Here is an 18642-nt window from a genome sequence, read left to right on the forward strand (position 1 = left end):
AGGACAAGAGAGATGATTATTTTTTCTAGTGTGTGGCATSTTTATGAAAATCCCTGATAATAAGAAGTCTGCAGCTATACTGGAAGACAGGATTAGATTTGAAACATTGTAAAGTTGGAGCAATGTCTGAAACAAAATGCAATCCTACAGGGACAACTAAAATTTCTACAGAACATAAYCCTCTTAAAATACCCAGTGGGAGGAGTGACAGGTGAGGAAGTGATGTGAAAAGCATCTTCAGATAGATCATGGTTGAGTGTAAATCAGGAATGACACACTGCAAGGGACAGCAACATTGAGATACATAAACAGGAATACCCGCCTGTAAGAGGGGAGTTGCTGTACTGGAGTACTGGGCTCTTTGTGTCAGGGAAGATGTCTTGAGGAGAGAACACAAAGGTCACTACTTAAAAAAAAAAGAAAAGAGTGAAGGAACGGGGAGTATTACATCTCAAACAAGCGAGACTCAGAGCAGAGGCAGCAGTTGTGCAGAAGCCATGTTCATAGTTGAAGGAGATAAAGGAAAAGCTGTRTTATGTAGCCCCTTGTAAACACAAAGGAACTGGCTGTGACGACCTTTAAATCACAGTAAGGGAAATGGAAGGGTAAGAATTCTAACCAGACAAAGAGCATGCTATAAGGCTCAATTATTTTTTAAGGAAGCAGTGGAAATTCTGCTTTTATGAGACTAGATCTAGGAATAGTGCATTATAGTTGATTCCAGCTTTGTGCAAGAGTAGACAGTGGATTATCTCATAGAGTCCCTTGCACATATATTTTCAGTGAAACACAGCAATGAGGTTACTGCCAAATAGGTTTTAAGAATATCAAGTCTAGACTCAGCTCCCTTTATTCATTTGTGACTGGCTTCTTGAGCCAAGTGTATCTTCACTGGGTGGCTGATGAGCTAAAATTAGAACCTGATCTTTTGGAATGGGACTCAATGGGTTCATTGCTGCTTTGACTTYTAAATTATTCATGTGTTGTATTCCTCCTGATAGTAAGGGGTTGCAGAGCAGGTTCAAAGAAATCTGTGCTTACAGAATAATATGATTTTTGCTGTCAGTTGTAACACTTCTGATAATACTCGTTCAGAACATACTGAGGCTTTGTGCTTATTCTGTTCACATTCTGCAAGCCTCTTGTCACCCATGTCAGCYGTGACCCTTGCCAGCAAGGATTCTGAAGCAATACAAATAGTGATGATGTTTCCAGATTAGTATCCAATAGTCTAGAGTCAGCTGTAAAATCAGAAAGGAAACCCATCCATCTTCTCTGYAACCTGCAGTAAACTGGCAGTGAAGCAGCATTGCAGCTGGTTTTGCCCTGCTGTCTGAGAATTCAACTTAAGAATAAAGTAAAGTAAGTATGAATAGTTTCAGAGAGGAGAAACTTCCAGTCACAATATTTAAGCCAGAGCCATTCTAAGTAATAGGTATTTGGATGGCTAGCTGGAAAAATTTAATAAAACTTTTCATAAAACACTGGATGTGTATGTGAATATGTGTGAGAGAGGAGACATAAATTGAAAATCCTGTTTTGAAAGGGAAAGGTTGTCAACAGAGGAAGGTAGACTCATGGTGCTATTCTGGAGTTGGTATTTTGTATTTACTGATTGGGAGTGTTTCTTTAATTCACAAAAAAAAAAAAAATCCACAATGTGAGACTGTGGATTTGTAGGAAACGCTTAAGCAACTGCAAGAGAAAAGTCTTTTATTCARCAAATACATAAAATTGAGATTAAAAGTGCCCTCCATCCCCTCCCAAACAAAAACTAGACTGAGCTGGGAGCTGTCAGTCACCTGATCTGGCTCTCCAGGTAGCAGGGCTGTGACAGAAGCACAGTGGGGCTGAGGCAGCCGCTGTCAGTTCAGTCATGGAGCCATCCCAGAGCRGGTGCTGGGCTCTCCCAGTGCCTCAGCCCAGGAAGCAAGGCTGCTGCAGCTTGGTACACCCTGCAGACTCAAGCTGGCTTTGCTTGTAACCTGATGGGTTTCATCCAGYTTATCGTGTGTGCAGGTATGACAGCAGCAATGGGAGAGACTTTGAAGTTAATAAAGCATTGTGCCTGTGGGTTTAGATGCCTCTATCTATAATCAGCATGGAGTGAGGCTTCAATGAATGTATTTGTAAATGCACATATTTCTTACTAAGTCCTGCTTATACCCTTGAGCTGCTGCTTCTTTTTAATTTTTTTTTTTAATGTTAAGAAAGAAACCAGCTGATGGCTTGAGTTCCTAAGAACTCACTTTTCTGGAATTAAGAGTCTGAATTTCTGGAGGGTGGTTCCAGAAAGATTGGTCCTGGGTCTTAAGACAGGAAACCAGCATGGATAAATTCAAATAAGTTGAATCTAGGACATGTTTCTAAATACAGCACTATTGAGTCACTCACTTGGTTTGAGAGGGGCTTCTCTTTATTMAAGAGTGTTTGTAAGTTTAAGTTCTATGGTAGTTTAAGGAGGAACAAAAGGATGCTTAAGTTTCCCTKTTTAAACATTCTCAAGTTTACAGAGGAGGAAGCTGGTTAGAAAGTCAGTGTTGAAGCTCACTTGTTAGTGTTGTAGTAGGCAGTGGCACTCTAGTTTGTTTTTTAAATCATTCTATCACATCTCTATATGGGTCGTTACTAGCTGGCATCATCTTCTGAAGGGTAATGGGGTTACCTCAGGTGCAGCCATGGAACTGGGGACATGTCTGTTGTGACAACCCTTGGTATTTTAGCCATGTCCATCATTGTCATAAGGAAAGGCCTCTGGTAAAGTTAAACTAGCATTAATATATGGGGGAAGGGAGAATATTTTGGCAGTCTTAATGAATAGATTGCTTTTAKCATAAAGACAAATCATTGATCATCCTCATAAACACTTTTTCCTCATGTTGACTCATAATTCTCTAATTTTGTGTTTTCCCATTGGGTAATGGTACTGATAATTCATCCTTCCAAACTTTAAACATTATTTTTTTCCCCCTTTTTGTTTGTTTTCTTGTCTGTTTTGTTTTACACTCAACTATTTGTCAGGTTGGCTAACATTTCACTTCCATCTCTCAGGTAGCTCTCTCTAGATTATAAAGTGTAGGACTGGAATTCATTTTTTTTTCTGGACTTGTATGACTCTGTATGGGCGAAGTCTGAGCCCCAGCATGGAGTTTATCTTGGGTGTATGAGTTCAGAGAATTGATGTTCCACTATAGTTTGACAGTCATTTCCAATTAGTGTTACAAATTGAGCAGCGTCACATGTAGGACTTAGCAAATTCGTTTTAATACCAGTTTCCTCCTTTACATGTAAGTATATTATTTATGGCATAATGAAGTGTGATTATTGTCTAAACACTTTCCTATATTGAATACTAATCTGCAGAGAATGTGTGGCAGCCAGGAAAAGCAATGCTGGTGGGAAAAGGCGCTCTATTCTCCCCTTTTTCCTGCATCACAGTGTGAAGGTAAGCACCTCTGCCTGATAGAACTAACTTGCTGTTGCACCCACATTAGAATGAAATGCTCCTTGTTACAGACTGGAATTGCTGCAGATGAATTGGGTTTACTGCCTGTGTTTTAAAAACCCTCACCAGTAAGCTTCCAAAACAAGTTCTCTAATCTGAGAGAGAACTGGGATGCTTCAGTTGCTTTTGTAGTAGACCGGTAGAATAATTCTAAATTGGTTTTTAAAGAAAATGGTTTTAAAATAGTCTTAACATTTATGCAARTTTATTTAATTCCAAAGCCTGCAATTAAGTAAACGGAAAATCTCTGATTCTGAAAACACTTTATTACATTTTTTAATGTTTCATCCTGAAAAATACTTATTAGGTAGGTAGTTTTATAAGAATGTGAAAACATGATGATTACCTTTTATGGGTGTGCATAAATAACATGCCAGTTATTCCGTGAATGTGTGGAATCTCTGAGACTGGGAAGGAGAGGGATTTGCCACTTGGCCACTCCTTTCACACTGACAGTCTGGGAATTCTTCTGTCCWGCACAGAGAGCACATCCAGCCTTAGCAGGCAGGCTGCTCATGACCAGAAGCAGGTGTGCTTCCAGCACTCCCAGATATCTGTGGTATCTGACAACTGACTTAAGCCCAGGTTTTCAGTAGATCGGCAAGAATCCAGGCAGCTTTTTTTTTCCTGCATACCAATTTACCTTTTCTGGGGAGAAGGCAAGAAGCTAAACAAGAACATTCTGTATCCTGAATTGGCAGGATCTCTGGTGCTTTCTGTTGGTGCAGATTCAGGGCGAAAAAGTTTTGCATCAGAGACCCGGTTCCTTTATAATCTGAAAGTAGATTAGCCAGTTATTATTTTTGGAATGCACCTTTAAGTGCGACCTACTAAACTGTGTTCTTGGTTCCAAAACAGCCTTACTTTGCTGTTYAAGACAGTTTGGGTGACTTTCAAGAACATCTTCACTTCTGTTTCAGTCCCAGCCATAGAAATGTGCACAGTGCAGGGGAGCAGAATTTGCCGTGTTGGGGAAGGCCGTCAGTGTTCCCCAGCGGGGGTTGTTCTGTGTCCCCGGCGGGGCCGCGCCCGCTGCCGCTGCCGGTGCTCGGTGCTGTCCCCTGGCGGCGAACGCGCGGCTCTGCGGCACCGAGCGGGGGAACGCGGCCGGGCCCAGCGCTGCTGCTGCCGCTGAGCCGGGGTCTCTGTCAGGGACAGCAGGGCCAGCGTTTGCTCTGTGCGACTCGGCTTTTTAACGACACCGCGATTTTACCCTCAGAGCTGATGTTACTCTTCCACAAACCTTTTTCTCTACCCAGTTGTCAATGTGGGTAGTTCTTATGGGTCTTGATGCATGTGATCCATATGTGTCTATCTACGTGATAGATGTTAAGATATATATATATRACTTTACTCTGGTAAGTAGAAATCATGGCCATTCACATCAACTGGGGTTTTTGAGTTTTGGTGAGGATCAGGCTGCTGTTTCAGTCTATATTGTATGGGTATAGAAATAGGAATGATGTGGGATACAATACACTATCAGAATTGAGAAATGTGCTGAACCATATATCATAAAAAAGTAATTATTGTTCTTTGCACGTTAGTACTTTAGGTGTTTTCATTAACTAAGTAGCTTCTTCTTTTACTGCTTGGTTATCCAGGTAGGATTATCTGGTTATCCTCACCACCTTCCATGAGGTATTATGCTGACTTTTTAAGGGTGTCAGACCATAAAATCCCCCACAAGCACAGTTTACATGGCATAGAGTGTGAATTCCAAGAATACTTCTCYGGATGCTTTAATTTATGGTAAATGTAAATAACAGTGTTCCTCCATTCTGTTTTTTCTTCCTTTGCCTCTGAAACACCCCCACAAACACAATGTAAGAGTGCTATACAAATGCCAAGGGAGAGAATGGTGTAGGAGAACTTGCAGATGTAAAGGAAGTATCCAATGATGATGAACATCTTTTAGATTTTAATATGGTAAGTTTGTCAATGGTTTTGGGGAGGAAATTTTTTACTTATTTTGTGAGGGTGGGCTACTGCATCTTTACTTTCATCACTTTCATTCTCAGTCTGCCCTCAAATGAAACTCCTGCAAAAACCTTCAAAAGCTTCTCTTCTCTTACTTTGTTTTTTWACCTCCTCTGCATCTTGAGCATTCTTCTGAAAATTCCTCAATTCCTTCCTTGTACTTTGGGGAGTACAGTCCTTTGTACAGACAATTGTACTTCTACTAGATAAGCAAAGCCAGTTTCCTTTGGGAACGCTTGGCATTTGCTTGTCATGAGTGTTAAACACGAGTCTTCTTTTCCTTCAACTTCCAATYTCAGTAAGTGTAGAGTGAGCTGAAGTGCACTATGAGGGCAGAAAAGAGCAGTAACTAAAGGCATAAAAATAATATATGCTGAATACTGTCCTCATCACAAGGAAAAATAAAAATCCTGACTTTTTTTCCTCTRGGGAAAAAAATTCATGTACACATGTACTTACTGATATACCTTTAAACTTCATAGTGGTGATAGCGCTTAGTTTAACATTGTGACATGCTTGCTATAGCTTTACTCATTCAGTTGAAAATATATTTAAAATACATTTGCTTGAAGTTTAGTCAGATCTGTAMTGTGTTTTCTTACTATTTAATATTTACTACCAAGTTTTGGAGATAACTTTTACAGTAATTTTTTCTAACATGAACTGTGATAATGATGCATCCTGAGTTCTTTTTTGWTTCTCTTGCTGTGTTGTGCAAATCCTAAAATTAAGGAATAGGAAAAAATAATAAAAGCCCCATTTTTTTCTGCTGTTCTGCAGTCCTTTCTGCATAGTGGACTAAGTCAGGAAAGAGGAGGACTTGTCCTGTAATCTTGGCATCTTTCTTGGACACCTACAAAACCATATAAGCTCCCAGCCCAGGGAAAAGCAAGCGTGTTCTTTATTGTTCCCCATCAACACTGTCAGTTTAAATCCTTAGGTTTCTTCTGTTTATGAAGCAAGATGTGCAGATGATATAAATGCTGAGGCAAAACCAAATGGCTTCAGGAAGAAGATCTACTCCAGTGATAGCTCCAGCTCTGAAGACACAGCTTCAGAAGGTGGAAGTGAATGGGCTGATCCGTGTGAGGAGGAGCTTTTTTCTCGAACTCAACTGTAAAAACTGCAGAGTAGAACAGATGATTGAAAAGTAACATGAGATGGAAAACTATCCTTCTTGAGGGTCTGTAGCTCTAAAAGAACAACTTGAGTTTCCTCTTCAGTTAATGGATTCAGATGTGTATTTATCTTTCTCTTCTTGCTTATTTTATAGATGAGGACACAGCTGTCCTGTTGAAGATTTTTTTTMCCCAAAAAATACTGTTAAATTCTTGGCTATTTGAACTAGACTAGATTGTGTTGTCAAATCAAGAATGGATGTGCATGTGCTTGTCTTAGTAGTACCACTGCTTTTTTGCATCTTAATTGCAGTTATTTTCATTCGTAACTGTAGCCCTACCACTATTACAATCTTCTTAGCATCGCAGTGTCTACAACTACTTCTGCTATTCAGAGACTTCAGCTTTCTGCACATTAGGCTTTGTTCTTTAAGAACTGGGAGATAAATACTTAACACTGTAATCTATCAGTGCCTTTCTGAATGCAGGAGAAAAGCATGAATGACTTGTCCAGTCTTCATTCAGTAAATCTCATAACTTTGAAGTAGGAACAACAGGGTTGTGCTTTAGAGACTTACAGAAACTGTGTTTTCTATCCTATGATTCCCCCCCTCCTGCAAACCAACACTGAGGATACCATGGTTTGTATTTTTGCTAACTGGAGAGCCAAGGATTTTTTGTAGGTATGGAGGCAATGTGGGGTTTTTTCCTTTTTTTCTTTTTTTTTGTCCTTTTTAGCAACTTGCCGATGTGGGGCAGAAGTTTAAAAAGTAACACCAAAAATAATAAACCACTGGGGTGATGTGTGGATTGTTGTGAATTTTGTTAACAAGTAATGAGAATGTTGTCTTGTTGCAGATGAAGGCATTCATGTAACCTGCAAAAGCATCCTGTAACTGAACTTGAGCCTGAATGACTGAAACTCTCTAAAATGCTCAGAGTGTTCAATGTTTTAAATGCAAAGGGTCAGTGCTTCACTTGAAAGAAATCCTGTGGCTGCTGCAGTTAGCTGCTGTTGTGGCTGTAATTTAGTAAATCTCGTAGTTCATTTTGTGTTTCTGAGAGRATGTGTGGGGCAAGTTATGTGTGTGGTGGGTGGGGGTAGGGAAGGTGATGACTTACAACATACATGTGTGATTGCAGTAGTGATTGTTGCTTTATGTGAACTTGCTTTTAAATTTTATTTTGTTAACTTAGAAAGTCAATACATTGTCAAGTTGCATCTGTACAAGACTATCAACTCCTTGTGCTTTTAACACATTATGCAAAATGTATAAGCCAGGAGGAGCAATATTTGCAAAACTAAATGTTCTAAGTTTTTACCAACTCCTAGTTTAAAAAATGACAACTAACTAATCTACACGATCGCAGCATGTCTATAACACCAGGAAGTGCAGAAAGTCTAATACTGACTTGAAAAGCTTCACCATTATTTTTGACAGGCAATAAACCTCACAAGAAACATAGCTGTTTGAAATGTGAGCTGAACTGCCTTTGAAATATGTTCTGCGCTAGAAATGCTTTCTRAGTAACTGGGTTTTGTTGCCTTTATTCAATTGACAGTGTAAGAATTTAAACACGTGGTTGGGAAACCATGCCAGTCTTCATGCAATGCTTTTGGTGAGATCCTTCTTAAAACTGGCTTGGTTGCCCTTGCCCAAGGACTTTCTTTTGGTCCTGCTCTTAGACTATGTTTTAGGGTTTGTATTCATACAACAAATCTTTTGACACTTTACAGTTTCTTTTCTTAATTTATTTGCAGACTTTGAATAGATTTTTATATATTTTACTTTCTTCTGGAGCTTCCTTGAGAGGTTGTTTAGCACCTGCACTGAAAACTAGTTAACTGTAACATGAAAGTAAAAAAGAACTTTACACACAAATTCTTCAAATCACTACAGTGAAGAATGGAATAGAACTTCATTTGAGAACAGGAAATGACCAAATGGACATATTTCAAACACAAACTTCAGCTCAGTTAATTCTGGCTTGAGCTGCTTTGTTGGTAAGAAAGGGCTCAAACATAACAAAGGTGTTGCTCTTAGTTACATTGTGGCATGTAATGATTCCAGCACCTTTGGGGAAAATAAAATCCTATACTGAGCTTGGGCAATAACAAATTGTCTTTACTTGTTTTCATAGTTTAATGGCTAAAGCTCTAAGGCTTTCAGTGAGAGTTGAAGTGTGGTTTTTAGTTTTTCTATATGGATAGAAACACACACCAACAMCAATAACAACARCAACAACAAGAGCATTAAAGGTTGGCATACGCTGAACCGCACTGTGGGATGAAGCGCATTGCATATCCATAGCACTGAAGTATCAGTTTTCCATTCCTGGGCTGAAATTTGTTTCTATTTTTGCTTCAAGTGGTTGTATTGTTCTGATTTCACGTACACCAGAGTAACTGATTTTGTTTTCTTGTGGAGTTACTTAACACCGAATAAAAATATAAAAGGACAATTGGATGGTGTGTGTGTGTCTTCATTTTCTTTGGCTGACATGTATAACTTYGATACAACATGCAGTTAAGCATTAAACATTCTAGAGAAATAGCATGACATACCTAGTTTCAGARTCCTTTTCACTGCTGTAATTTTATTAAGTATTCTTAGAGTGTAGGAAAATTAAATACCTTGCATATGTTCTTAAAAAAACAAAACAAAATKAGCTTTGTCCCCACTTTATTTCTGTAGAAATTAATTTATAATGACAAATTCATGAGAAAACATGAGACCTTTTTAAAAAAAAATTAAACCCAAGCAAACCCAGACCCTCTCTCACAYAACAGTTACAGAACTTTTATGTAATACAATATTATGGGATCTAACCCAGCAGACTTGTATTTCTGCTTTCAACTTGTGTTCAGCCATCAAGTAATCAGTATCTCACATATRGAAAAACTGCATCTATGGCAACAAAATGGACTTTCCTAATTCCATGGCTGCACCTCCTTTTACAGAAAGGAAAAAAAGTCCCAGCAGTTCACATTCCACTTGGTGGAGCCTTGTGCACTWAAGTGATGTAAGTCTGCAGCCAAAGTGACCTGGGACTCTGTGCAGAATGATTCCAACTCTGCTGAATTAGAAGTGCAGGAAAACAACACAGAAGCACACACTTGGAAATAATGGAAGAGTCCCTCTGTAAGGAAGGTGTTTGGRTGAATACTTTTGTTCAGACTTGGTAGCTGAAACTTTTAAAGGCATACATTGTTTTCAATTATTCCAATTATTTCTTAAATACAGCAGGAGTATATTCCCATAATGTTTATAGAAGATGCTTGATAAAAGAACTCCATTTCATTGACCAGGCTGTATCTGAATTAATATTAAACATACATATCCTAAAGAATTATTTTCCAGTGTAAATAATGCTTCTGTCGTACAAAAACTACTGTATAGTTCTAAGCAGCAACTGCCTCTGTCAGTGGTAGACCAGGCTCTAAATGCATGCCACACTGTGACTTCTTGGGAGTGTCCAATGTGAAAATAAATGGGAAGGTAGTGAACCTTCTGGAAAGCCAGGATTCTTCCACAATAACTCATTCTTTTCCTGCCAGGACCAGTAGAGTTAAATATTATCCCCAATGAATTAGTCATTACCTTTCACACACAGCATCTCATAATTTTCTTTTATGACCTRTGAAACTAGTAGCAACAAGACTCCAGAGGTTTGGGAGAAAGGAGCCTTTACTGATACATCTTAGCTTCCTACTGTAGGACTTCTKTTCCATTGTTCAAGTTCCTCTCAAAATGTAGTATTACATACAAATGCTTATAAATTGAATTGATCTACCTCTGCTCCAATGGGATAATAATGGGATGAACAGGAAAAAMACGGCTGACAGAGCTGGTAGTGGGCCAACATGCTGCTCAGAAAGAGCCACTGAGTGACAAAACACTGGTGTTCCTGCCCTGCTTCATCTGTGTGTAACAACTTCAGCTATAAACAGCGAGGACAGGCTGAGCTGAGAGGCCGCCATGGACTCTGCCTTCTGCCTGACAGCCTTCCTGTAGGGCAAATGATTCTGGAAGGACAGTGTCTGTCATTACTGTATTTGCAGCTACTCCAAGAATGAGGGCTGCAAAAGCAGTATGAAGTCTCTGTCTTCCCTCTGTCAGGATGCTGGGTCCCTTCTATTAACAGCAGGAACAGCCATTTAGTAGTGCTACAATGCTTGTCATACAAAGATTTCAGGAGCTGTTAATGAAGGGCAAACTGCCCCTTATTTCTGCACAGGCCTTATTTTACTCGATACAAGCAAACAGACACAGGAGAAGCAGCAACTCACTTGTCCCGTAACACTGAGAACTCGGAGATTCTTGAACTTTTTCTCAAACCATTCTAAGCAATCACACCTGTTAAAAATACTGTTTTAAACTGCAGATTAATCTCAGTGCTTTTCTTGAAAATGCTCCAGCAAAGAACAGTACTGAAAGCAAATACATAAGTACTGCCTTAAAAAAGAATGCCATTTCCACACCGGAGATTTTTAGGAACATATTAGACAAAAGTGTCAGAAATTATGTAATGACCCAAACTGGTGTAGTTTTTTTTTCCTTTATTGATCCCCAAGTTATGTTTGAAAAAAGGTACAATTTGTTCTTTAGGCCCATTGTCTGAAAATTAACTCTACCTGCTATGATGGACCATCCTGATCCCTTCCAGATACCAGACAGAAACTGGTGTTGAATTTTTCATTTTTGCAGTTACTTTATTTGTGCAATAATGAATATTAAGAACATCCTTTATGTTTCCAATACCCTTTTAGTAAGATTTTGCCTTTTTCCTTTTTTTCTTTCATGTCATAGCTTCTAATTTTTGCAATGATGTTTGGCTTCTACAGATCCTCACTTTGCAATGGAGTCCTAGCACTGAATCGCTTGACTCTTGAACCCTCATCTATTTAACAACAAAGTCTTCTTCAAGAAGTGTCAGTTGTCATTCATGTATTGTAATTTTTGCACCAATTTTCCTGTTATTGTATTCAGTATAAAAATTCTTTGAAGCACTGCAGATCCAWGGAGACATAATTACGAGATCTGCCGAACTGAATGTTACTTAGTTTCATTCATCCTTACTAGGTCTAAAAAACAATTGATTTTTCGTCCATTACTTTTTTTCTTTCAAGTGGCTTCCGATAGAAAGTTGCCATGTTGACAACTGCTACATAATAGATCTGTGCTTTCAGAAATGTAATTTAAATTGTGTTTGCATAGGAGAATAAATCTGTTATAGAACTYCAAGTTTTCATTATGCAGCTGTGCATAATAACAACCATGTTTCCTTCTCTGGCATGATTTAGTGATGAGTGAAGATCTCTAAGAGGTACTATGGAGGCTTTGTTAGCAATTATTTATGGGCACTTAGGATTCTGCAATTCTGAGATATTACACAAGGAATAATGTTTTTAGTTGATACAGTTTTACTCCTTCACACCTTATTACTCATTTTATCTTTCCTAAACAGCTTGTAGACAGTGGTAGAAACAATCCTGTCACGCATCATGTTGCAGTAGTATCAGCTCAAACACGTTGGAAAGTCTCATACACTCTGCCTTTCCTGCTCTTCATTTTCTTGCTGTCTCATGGAGGGGAACAATCTCAGTCTATTCTTACCCCATGGTTAACAGAAAGATTAACAGTGATGAGGCTACCTCATCCTKTATCAGATCTAAGGTATATCTATCATTTATCTAAGTTCCTATAGGAAGAGGCAGCCTTTTGGGATAATCAAATGGCATATTCTCCAGATGTTCCTGATTCATCCCAAACCCATTAAAATGGCTCGGTGTACATATATTCCAATGCTGGTAGGGAGGCCTGTGCAGATGGTGGCCATGCTGGAAACGGACTGCTATCAAATACAGGCAAAAATACTTTTGTGTGAACAAAATTAATTTCTGATGAATCTGGAGTAGAGGAACATAACATTCATTTCTCAAAAGCATCACCATTTTTTTTCCAAGGTATTGATATTTTTCACGGAATTATTACTCTTTTCATTGCTACGCATTAGCAGAAACCTGAATTGATTCATTGTTCCCTTCTCTTGAGCATATAACATGCATTCATTACTTCACTGTGCCTRCAAGTAATACTGTTAAGTAAGGAGAAAAAGAACAATGCACAGAACACCTCTGTGCTAAGATTTGCTTTCAAGAAAGAACTTCTCTCTCTCATGGCGTGATGGATGATAACTCAGAGTATCCAGCACTGCCACACTTGGTACCCTTGTAGTTTGCCTTGGGTGAGCTAAAACTGCCTTAAATCACAGTCATGGTAAGTGGAGGCAGGAGCTGTTGATCMGCTCACATTCAGTGATGCACAACTGTTGCACCTTTGCAAATCTTCAGTTAATTAGAGAAAAAAAAAATATATTAAAATATCTTCTAGCTTCTGACAGAGAATTACTCACTTCCAAGAGCTGCAGAGCAGATTCAAATGAAGCTCAGTTTGGCTCGCTCTGAAAATTGCTTGCATCATACTTGGCTTGTGATGAATGAAAATTCAATCTAGTTGTTCTCATCTAGCTCTTTAAAAAGGAAATTTGAAGTTGTATCAATTACAAAATTGCTGAAGCTTCAAAACAGAACTGAAAGCCTAAGCAGAGAATGCTTTCTCACATTTATAGGCATAAGAACTGTGACAGAAACTCACTTTTCTGTTCCTTGGCTCTAATGAAACAGAGGAAAGACTGGCATTTTGTGTACTTTTGTCATATGTAGTATATTTTCGAAAAATCATGGACAGAGCAGAGCACGAACTCTTCATGCTTTCTTGCAGAATAACCATAAAACCGGCGTATTGAACTCTGCTGGCATGAATACGAAGTCTGTATGACAAAGCTTTTGAACTGAATGTTTTTAAATTAAATTCTCTATCATCAGTCTATTATTAGACATGTAGAAGTTTTTTGCCCACTAAGTGAACATCAGTTGCCAGTTTGAGGCTGTTCTATGTAGTATTTCATTTCTACACAACAGCTGCAGGCAGGACACTCTTAAAGAAAACATGGTTAAATCCCAAGAATTTTTACAAAGTTAACTGCTCTCCAGGTTTGCTTGACCCTCAATCAGTGGCAGAAGACTCATAACCATTCTGATCTTATCACATATCATTTACAACCCACATGTTAAAACAGGAAGCCTTGATTTCTGTGTGGACTTTAAATTTTGCACAAAAGACAGGTGCTAAAGGTTCCCTTTGTACTGAATTATGCTTTTATACTTCCTGTACCTGGCAGTACCTGTTCTGTTTCCTTGCAGTAATTAGCACATGCCACACTTCCATCAGAGCCAGAGGTGCGACACTGTATTTAGTCAGTGTGAGCCCTTCAGCTTTTCTCCATACAGAGGAATAATAATATATAACATTTGCAGACAGAAATTCCCTTATCTGGGATGGAGCGGGGCATGAACAGAACTGATACTAAGTGCTAATGCAAAACACCTTTTGGCAATAGCTCATGAGAACCAGAAATGCTGCTTCCTCTTTCCTGTAAGTTACACAGCCATTCATGAGCAATAGAGGTTTTTTGTTGGTTTTTTTTTTTTTTAATTGACTAGGCCGTAATTTTCTGGGACTTTCTGTATGCTCTGCTACTGCTGACAGATTTTCTGCAGATGGTTTTTCTAATAGTTTTTTCGGCCCAAATTATATTATGAAGCTGGGAATATCATTATTTCCTGTGTGAGCACTCTGCAGACTTACAGAATTCCTGACTGCGTGTTTCCATTTAGTTATTTACCCTGAGAACCAAACAACTGACCCAAGTATGATGACACCATGATGACAATACATTCTTCTGGTTGTTCCATAAGAAGAATTGATTCCCACACTCAAAAACAGGAAAGAAAAAAAACAAAAACCAACAAACCAACAAACATATGCTCCAATATTTTTTTGCATATAAACAAGTTTACAATGCCTCAAAATTAGTTGGCTTTTATTTAACTTTAATATGGAAGCTATCTTACAGAGGTAGATTTTAAAAAGAAGATATGGAGAAATTAGTGCCAGTCTTAAATGATTTTATGTTGATAGAAATAGAAATCTTAGAAATACAACAGACTAAGGACTGATCCAGTCACAGAAACAAACTATCTGCAGGGGTGTCATTTTTGGTTGATGGTAGATTTTCAGAGCAGTTTCATAATGACTTTATTCTTATCTTTATAGTATGGAATTGGTGTCAATGGAGTCATGGTGGCAAGTACTTCTATACATGTTTACCTCAGCCTCTCCCAACTCATTCACGTGTAACTTGCCGATATCAAAGCTTGAATAATCATGGGTTTGCACTGCTTGATATCGAATTAGTTACACCAACACAAGTTTAGATATTTCTGCGTTTGCTACCTTCACACTTCGAGCTTCAGTATAGACATCAGAGGTCTGAGGTGACGACAGTACTTATATCCTCGGTTCAGATGGGGGACAGCTTTATTTTACCACCGTTAGAGAAACGTGATCAGCGAGTCTAGGTGTGAAACATGACCTTTGTAGAAAAAAAAAAGGAGTACCAAGTTTCACAAATGATACTGAAACACGACAGCTCTGCTCCTGCCAGGTGCTGACTGCTCGTAATTTCAGTGTGGGGGTAGAGCAGGGTGTGCACAGYTCCATCATATGAACAGCGAAAGGGTGCACTTTGAGATGCAGGTGAAGAGAATGGAAAGATAAACATACAAAATTAGCAATTACTACCTTAGAGCCTCCACTTTTGGCATTACAGAGCCAAAGTTCCAGAGAGCTAAGGACACACCTGCACTTGATGGCTCCACATCTTCCGCAGCCCACACCTGTAAACTCACTGAATTTTGTTTGCCTCCTAAACGCAGGCGGCAACACAAGCGCAGCCCGCCCGCTCCCCGCGGGGATGGCCAGGGCCGCCCCGGCCCCGCAGAAAGGCGGGACGGGCTGCAGAGCCGGCAGCCAAAGAACGGCTCCCGCCGAGCGCGGGGCTCCTCGGAACCAGCGCCCCCAGACAGCCACGCTTCCCTCCGTTCCAGGGGCTCCTCGGAAGCGGCTCCCGAGCCACATCCCGGCTCCCGGGGCGCCTCCGCGCCGGGACCAAGCCGGCASCACCGGCCGCCCTAAGCGGGCGCTGAGGCAATTCAAAATGGCGCCCGGCGGCCGCCCCTCGCCCCCCTCCGCGCAGGCGTTCCCTTCCCCGGCGGGCGGTGCTTCCCCCTCCGTGCCGGGCAGGGGGAGCGGCGCGGGGCGGGAGGAGCACGAGCCGCGGGGGCTGGAGCATCGCCGAAGGGGCCCGGCACCTGTCCAGCAGCCAGGTGTGCGCCACCGGTGCCATGGGAGGCTCCGCGCTGCGCCGAGGGGGCKCCCGGCGAGGGGCGGCTGCTCCGCCTCAGCCGCGCTGAACCCGGCGCTGCTCCGCGGGGACCGGAGAGCAGCGACATGGACCACCTGCCGCAGCCGCCGGCCRCCTCCTAGTCCCGCAGCAGCGGCTGTGGGGCGGGTCGGGCATGGCCCAGCCTGACGAGAGCGACGGAGGGCAGCGTTACCCCGGTGAGGTATCCGGGCTCCTCGGGGCTCTTCCTGCTCCGGCGGCGCAGCTCTGCCGGGGCTGGGGGTGTGGGTGGTACCTGTTGGTGTGAGGGGAAGAGTCCGGGGTAGAGCGGGGCCTCAGCCCTGAGGGGTTCTCCAGGCTCGGGCTKGCTGCGTCTGCTGACTTGCCCGGCCGTGGCCACCTTAAAAAAGTTAAGACGAGCAGGTGGGCTGAGCCTTCGGGGTGTTCACCGAGTGGGTTCAAGACCGCAGAGAGGAGCGAGCGCTGTTTCCTCAGGGCTTTGGTTGTGGCTTTTTTTTTTTTAACTTTTTTAAAATTCAGTTTCTTTGGGTTTTGTAAGCGAAGGCCCCCGGCTCGGAAACCTTCGCAGAGCGAGTCGGGCCCATGAGAAGGAAGAAACTTTCATCTCGCTGCCTCTCTTTTAGTCGAAGTGTGCCAGGCAATTCCCAAAAACCGAACAAAACTACATCTCACAGTAGCTGAAGTTCTCCTGACGCTGCTGCTAATTTAATGTGATTCACAAAGTTTTCAGTAATAATGGTGTGGGGAAGGAAAAACYCCTGTAAACCGCTTCTGGAGCAGAGGCTTTAGCAGAGCACTGTAGCTTGTTTGTGTTGCCTGCCTGACGGAGCAAAAACAGTCGAAATGTGGTGAATGGCTTACTTATGATTGCTCTTCGAGTACTCCGCTCAGAAGCCAGATTTGTAAAGCTCACGCTTCTAAAAGGTCACCAGCTGAGAGTTAGATAACAGTCATCTTAATAAAAAAAAATAAAAATCCCCGCTTGTTTCTTTTCATTTTACCGGTAAAGTTTCGGCAATATTTACAGAGGTAGTCTTAGTCGCTGTATTTCATGCTTTGTTTAAAGGTAGGCTTTTCACTGTTGGCAATGCCGTGGCTGTTAGAACGTGCATGTAAACAAACAACCAAGAAACCTTTAATTAACAAAACTCAGTTTGATGCTCTTGTGCACTAAGGTCACCCAAAGGTGCGCTTGATATCAGCAATGTGTTTCTTGGTACATGAAACAAAAATATTGTTAAATGCGTGGAGACTATAGATTACTAATTTAAAAAAAAATATTTACCTTTAAGARGAAAAAGGAAGTTGTAACTTTATAATTGAAGAAATTCCTTGTTCTTAAAAACATAAAAAGTTCTCCAGGAGGTAGGTGTTGAAGAGATAAGGTGTGTGATATAAATTGTGATGTTAACTCTTTGAGAACTGAGCAGTATATGTAACCATTCCTCTTCTCATTCCTGTGAGGCAAGAATATATAAATCCTGTTTTGCAAATTGCTGACTTTCGTTTCTTGCCTAAATTGCATCATAACGCACGTAAATTTGAAAGAATGGACCTTRAGTTGGCATCTTTCTGGTTTTGTATTGCTGTAATAGTTTGGCATTACTGCTACCTTTCTTAAACTTTTATATCAAAATGGGCTGAAAAGGCATTTTTCTGTAGATGGTAGAAATTATAATCAAATATGACCTGTTCCCTCTCTGTGGTTGAGTGATATGCAAAGCCAAAATCTGGTTTAAAGCCTCTGGTTATTGTCAGAACATGCCTTCTTACATGCTGTGATCAGAATTTGGGGAATGTGAGGCCGTATGGACAGCCCTACTGAGAAGGATCAAAACTCCACCTGTCAGAGAAAAATTTACCCAGGAGAGGGCCTGAAAGCAGAACTAATTTATACTGACGTTTTCATGAAGTTCTGACACTTGCAGTTTAGAGATTGAGTTTCTGTTTGTTYAGGAGTTATCAGTGATTTTTTATTCCTAAGCTTACATGTAAATTTCTGGCATCCATGGTGTTCTGTGACAAGGAGTTGTGCAGTTTAGCGACCTTTTGTGTGAGTAGTTGTCTCCTGATGTTAATTTTGAACCTGGTTACAAAACTGTCTTTATCAGGTGTTCTTWGCACTTAAATTGGAAGTGTTAATGAGTAAATATTACCTACCTGCTCTCTCATCATCACTTGTGACCTTGGCTGTATTTTCCTCACTCCCTTTCCCTTGCTATCTCTCGTGGAATGTCCACTCTTATGAGACCATGCTCTCTATAAGACATAGGATGTTAAGACTTCACAAATATCTATTTTATTTAGATCATARTATATTTAAATAATAGAATTATGATCGTTGTGCAGACAAAATTGCTTACTATTCCYCCTAGTCAGATGACAATGTTTCCACATTGTTATGTTAATAAATGATTTATGGAAAGAAGTTAGCATTGGAGCACGACAGAATATTTGACATCAGTTGTCAGATTTTGTGCTTACYAGTGAGGCAGCTAAAACAGAGTATAAATAACACTTCATTCCATCCTTAAAAACAATCCTACAACAACCTAACGCAGAATGAATCAAGGAGTTCTCATGTATGTTCTTGACAGCTGATTGCATCTCAAGTTTTCATTTAAAGCCCTTGATGGGTACACTTCAAAGCCTCCCACAGTTTCGCTGAACTGTGTAAAACCTTTGTAGCTTGCTGTTGCATAATTTGCT

The 18642-nt window shown here is 40.5% G+C and overlaps 2 protein-coding genes across 4 annotated transcripts in view; both read left to right on the top strand.

Moving 5' to 3' along the window:
- Nucleotides 1-9068, top strand: part of KIAA0232 (KIAA0232 ortholog) — a 65414-nt gene extending 56346 nt beyond the window's left edge. For 2 of the 3 annotated variants that reach the window (XM_057365250.1, XM_057365251.1), the window contains 3 exons: nt 3364-3445; nt 5337-5434; nt 6426-9068. In XM_057365250.1, the coding sequence (XP_057221233.1) occupies nt 3364-3445; nt 5337-5434; nt 6426-6605 (360 nt within the window). In that variant the 3' untranslated portion in view covers nt 6606-9068. The other variant, XM_057365248.1, reaches the window with a different exon arrangement.
- A 7003-nt stretch (nt 9069-16071) lies between these two features.
- TBC1D14 (TBC1 domain family member 14) overlaps nt 16072-18642 on the top strand; it is a 63669-nt gene continuing 61098 nt past the window's right edge. The window contains exon 1 of the mRNA XM_057365252.1: nt 16072-16130. Coding sequence (XP_057221235.1) covers nt 16088-16130 — 43 coding nt within the window. The 5' untranslated portion in view covers nt 16072-16087. The remainder of the gene's footprint in view (nt 16131-18642) is intronic.

Source organism: Malurus melanocephalus, unplaced genomic scaffold (genome assembly GCF_030028575.1).
Source record: "Malurus melanocephalus ecotype Western Australia unplaced genomic scaffold, MMel_1.1 scaffold_50, whole genome shotgun sequence".
Taxonomy (NCBI): Eukaryota; Metazoa; Chordata; class Aves; order Passeriformes; family Maluridae; genus Malurus; species Malurus melanocephalus.